The sequence below is a fragment of the Myotis davidii genome, unplaced genomic scaffold (genome assembly GCF_000327345.1).
Source record: "Myotis davidii unplaced genomic scaffold, ASM32734v1 scaffold168, whole genome shotgun sequence".
NCBI classification, from domain to species: Eukaryota; Metazoa; Chordata; class Mammalia; order Chiroptera; family Vespertilionidae; genus Myotis; species Myotis davidii.
In genome coordinates, this window is record NW_006383016.1 from 7752201 (window position 1) to 7757522 (window position 5322).

General features: G+C 34.6%; 1 protein-coding gene across 1 annotated transcript in view; it reads right to left on the reverse strand.

The window, feature by feature from the left end:
• The window catches only part of HDAC9 (histone deacetylase 9), a 455800-nt gene that overhangs the window by 42552 nt on the left and 407926 nt on the right, over positions 1-5322 (reverse strand). The window contains exon 24 of the mRNA XM_015558167.1: positions 739-823. Within this exon, the coding sequence (XP_015413653.1) occupies positions 739-823 (85 nt within the window). The remainder of the gene's footprint in view (positions 1-738; positions 824-5322) is intronic.

The following is a 5322-nucleotide window of genomic DNA, read 5'->3' on the forward strand; positions in this document are numbered from 1 at the left end:
GACACTCCCCACCCATGTTCCCAGGAAGAGGAGAAATCGCTGGCCGATGGAAGGAGTGATTGGAGCTACACGCACAGGCCTCCAGTGGAGGGGGAAACTAAGTATTTTAAAAGGGCTGGGGGAAGGCCAAGGGGCGGGGGAGGGTTAAAAAGGAGACAAATGTACTACTCTTTGTAATATTTTAAGCAATAAAAATAAATAAAAAAAAGCAAAGCAAAAAAAAAATGTAACAGCAGTAAAGGGAGCTGGTAGTAATAAAATCTCTTACATTCCCTGCTTTGTTTAGTTGGATTTTCTAATAGTGAGGCTTTCTCATTAATTTCTCCCCTCTTGCCAAACCTAAAACCAGTAAATGGTTGCTGAATTTCAACATTATTAGGAAAGACCTTATCTTAGTTACGACTTTTCCATATGACCAGTTTTTATACTATTTTGAATGTTCTGGTGGATGCTTAGTGCTAATAATAGAAAAATCCAAGTACTTTGAAATATGAGTAAAAGAAATATTCTAAAACGAGAGTCTCTGAGTTACATATCACTGTAAGATAAGATTGCCATATAAAGAGCAAGGCAGTAATACACTTAGGTATGCATGCATAACATGTGCAAATTATAATAACTCCAAGTATGTTTCTCCCATGTGAGAAACTCCAATGTGCTGTTCATATGCTCAAGTTCACAATATATGTTTAATGGGTTATATCCGATTACAAATTAAAAAAAACCTTTAAGACATACTTTGAATTTCAATGATCTTCTGTAAAGAAGTAACAGCGTTCATGTTCGGAGTTTGGTGGAGAGTGTCTTCGGCAAGCGGCTCCAGCTGCAAGAACAGTAGGTGATAATATGAGCAGCATATTCGGACTACAGTAGGTCTGACATAAGCAAAGCGATAGAAACAACTTAAAAAAAATTGCTCCAAGAACTAGTTAACATTTTTCTGATTTCACTCCTAAGAGTGTAGCCAGTTTTATTTTCTGTTTTGCAGCCATGTAATTGAATTCCAAATGGCTTTTCTATTGGTCACCAGACTAATCTATGAAGTCCCTGAAGCAGGTGCATGTCTGTGTATTATTCATTAAAATTCTGAGTTATTTGTGTAATTTTTGTAGGTTCCTCACAAGCCAAATTCCAACATCTAGGCAGCTGGGCCTGGCAAAGGAAACTATAGGAAGTTGCAGTAGGCAAAAAGTGGGTAGTCTACTATCCATAGTTTTGTAGTGTTTTTATCTCTAATCACCTTATACTTTTTTGAACACTTCATAGTAGAAAACCATGAGACACAGCTGCTCTTATTCAATTGCCAGTGAACAAGTGTTAGAGTAAATGTTCAAATAAAACCAAAGGTCAAATAACTGTACACTTAAGTGCCCACCATATTCACAACTGTGCAGATGTCTATGTGGACAAATTCCTGTCTTGCAAATCTATCACGATCTTCTGGAATTACACTGATTTTTCATGGAGAAGCTCAAAATACATTGTTTTGCAAGAAACGAAGAGGAGCTTCGAATTATTTATGGAGTGTTTTGGCAGAACGGATTCTGATGATGCATCCTTCGAAATACCTTGGTGATGTAGCTTAGTGTGTAGCAGCAGAAACTGCACAGCCAGAGAGCTTGCAACTAGAATAGCCATCTAGCTACTGTGACCCAGAAAGCCAGAAATGTCATAGTAACATGGGGATTAACAAAAAAGGAGTTTTCTTAGGAAGTCTAAAGTTAGTGGTCTCAACTACAACTTAAGGGCCAAACAATCAAATGGCATGAACGGGAACCATTGTCACTAGCCGTTGTGGGGAAGCGTGAGCTCTTCTATGTCTTGATATGTAGAAAAAAGGAAAAGCCTCAGGATTCCAAGTTTCCGCGGCATCTGCGAGTGGATCTTCCCCCCAGGGTCTTTCTGAATTGATTATTCTAAACTTCAATCATGGAATCTAAGACAATAGCACCTTTCTTCCAGATGCCACAGGATAGCAGACTAGCTCAGGGATATTTATACATGGGTAAATTCACTAAATAGAACTTTCCAGAGTGTTTTTCTTAGCTGACAAAGAAAAACCTTTACAACATCAAAAGGTTTATTTGCAATACAGTTTGGCAAGAGGAAAAGAAAACAACACAGTGTTCAGCAAAAGGTTCTGCAATCTTAAACCCTTAAAACGTGTTAACATCATTTTGTAAAAATCTGGTTTTTCAGATTGTGTCTTCAAGAATATGTTATCCTACTTAAAACCTCTTAATTCAGAAAAACTACTCGGAAAACTCTTACTCAAGAATCAGACAAGGGTTGAGCTACCTTCCTCATACATCATCTTTCCTTTCATTTCTGTCTCAGACCTTTGTGACTATTTTTAGTAGAAATTAGGTAGGCTTCCTTAATGAATTGTTTTGAAACATCATTCTATGTTCAAATGTTGAAGAACTAAATCACAAGGTGCTATCAGTAATCTTAGTTCTTCCAAAACCTTTCCTGTGATTTTGGGGTTAAAAGGCTGACAGATTGAAAGATGCTGGCTGCTAGAAAGAAAGCCACAGACAGATCATTAATGTAAAAACCTCACTTCTGGTTTAAAATCTATTTATAAGGCTTGGGGCATGTAGCAAGTAAACATGATTCAGGGAGTTGAGAGTAAATATACAAACAACCCTAAACCCCCAATTCAGAATCATCAGATTCGATAAAGTTGTGTCTACTTATAAAAGCAACCTAGAGAATTAAGGCAATTAAATTGATAATTTAAGCCTCCCAAACCACTGCCCAAAGTGTTTTCAGTGGATGTCATTTAGGGGATTTAACCTTCAGTAAATTGCTCCAATTTGTTTCATTTTGAAGGTATATATACACAGAGCTGAATTCAGAAAATTCTCAATGTAGGTTCTTTATTTTTTCTTGGGTAGTTCTGTGGAGAAAGCAATGGGTAGTACTCTCAGTTGGCAAGAAGGCAAGCAGAATTTCGAGTCTGTTTTCTTAAGTTAAAACCTTGCATAGAAGGACCTTGCAAATCAAGTTGTCTTTTCTAGAGTTTGTTGATTTAATCATTCATAATTATAAGCACTAAAAACATTTCATTGAAGCACCTATTTAATAAATATTTATGCATATTGGTCATTATTAGTAATCTAATAACTAACTGTAATGAAATGATATTAAGTAAATAATCTTTTTATAAATTTGGAGCAAAAATAAGAATATCCAGTAAAGCTGGGTTGTATATTTAGTTTGGCCAGTAAGATATAGCAAAAAATTTGGCTACTAAGCCTAATCAATGTCAGTAAGAGTTTGTTGAGCAATTTCATCATGTAATAATAATTATCATGGAGTTATAAGAAACATTAAATAATTTCAATATAACCTCTTGTCACATAAAGTGCTTATTCAGCTTTATTGTATCTAAAGCTTAATTACAACCATTAGTTACAGCAATTCTTTATACAAAATTTCAGGCTGTGTCAGGGAAGTTTCTTTTTCTACATCTTTTACAAAAAGTTGCAATAATATATTCATAAAATTTGGATGTTTGTTAAGTTGTACATATCCTGTAATTTCTACATATTACAGCTATATTAAAACACCATAAAATTTGACGATCATGTTTTGAATAAGTAATTTTCAGATTCTTTATATCATCAACATCATTTTAGCCTTGGCCAGGTTGCTCAGTTGGTTGGAGCATCATCCCACATACCAAAAGTTTGTGGGTTGGATTCATGGTCAGAGCACATACCTCAGCTGCAGGTTTGATCCCCTATTGGGGCAGGTACAGGTAAGAGATGTTTCTCTCTTACATTGATGTTTCTCTCTCTCTCTCTCTCTCTCTCTCTCTCTCTCTCTCTCTCTCTCTCTCTCCCTCAAATCAGTAAAAAAATATCCTCAGTGAGGATTTAAAAAAAAATAATTTTAGTTGGCTAAGATGCATTTAGGGAAATAAGTAGTGAATGTCCTTAAAGAAGCTCTTGAATAAGAGTTTTAAAATTCAATCTGTACTTCTGAGACATGAAAATCAACTCTAATTCATGACTCAGAACAAAACAAAAAGAAGCTAAACAGAGATCTTGTAAATATAACAGATACATAAGAATAGATGTATACATCAACAAAACAAAAGATCTATTAATTACCCATGTTAGCTTTTATACTGTGTTTCCCAAATAGGCCAAGTATATTCACACTTCTATACATTTATTTATATTCCATTCCCTCTGGTTTCTATTTTTCTCATCCTTGTCTGAATTGGTGATATCTTACTGCATCATTGCCTGCTCTGTGAAATTTTCCCTTAAAGTCTTTGACGGGGCAAACTGCTTTCACCCATGTCTCAAATATTGTTTACTCTACTAAACACATTATATTATAGTCAGCCATGTCTGCCATTCTCCACTTCTTTGTGAGCCATTTAAAGGCAAATAGAGAGCCTGGTATGCAATAGGCATTTTTTTAAAAATGTAGAATGAATGAAGGAAGAATTAACTGAAAGAAAACATGGAAGACGCAGCCGTTATTCTGCACTCTGTAGCTTACAGGCCCAAATGAAATAGATTCTTCCTCCTGGTTGCCTGCTTTAATCAAGGCATGGTTTTAGGGTGAAAAACTAGGAAGAAAAACAGTGATCATTCATTTTTAAATGAATATCATTGATTTTTAATTAATGTTTTAATGATTATTTTAGTTTTAACTGATTTTAAATTGACCCTCAATTGTGAACAACTTAATTCTAATGTATATACCAATAATTTTGTATAGATTTTCTACATACAGGATTATATAATCTGTGAATAATAAGAGGTTTAATTCCTTTCCAACCCTTATGTTTTTAATTTATTTTTCTATTGCACTGTTAGGACCACCAGTTCAGTGGTGACAAGAAGCAGTAAGAGTGAGCATTTTTGTATTGTTTTTTTTTTTTTCAAAGAAAAAATCCCCATATTTCACCTTTAAGTCTGATGCACACTATAGATCTGTAGATAAGCTTTATCAAGTTAATAGAACTTCCTATCATTTCTACTTTTCCAAAAATAGTTCATCATGCTTTCAACTGATGTTTAAACATCTATTGAAATGATTATATTTCTTCTTGGTTCTCTTAATGTGGTGAATTACAATGACTTAATTCACAATGTTAATATGTTACATACTGGCCTAAACCCAATTTTGTTATGGGCTTTTAAGATATTAATGAACTACTAATACTACTTTGTTTAGGGCTTTAACTCCTATGCTTATAATAAAGATTTTCCTGTAATACTCCTTTCTCATAATTTTGTTTTTTTTAGTTTTGGATATCAGTATTATGCTGGTCTCCACGCCACCCCCCCCCCGCCC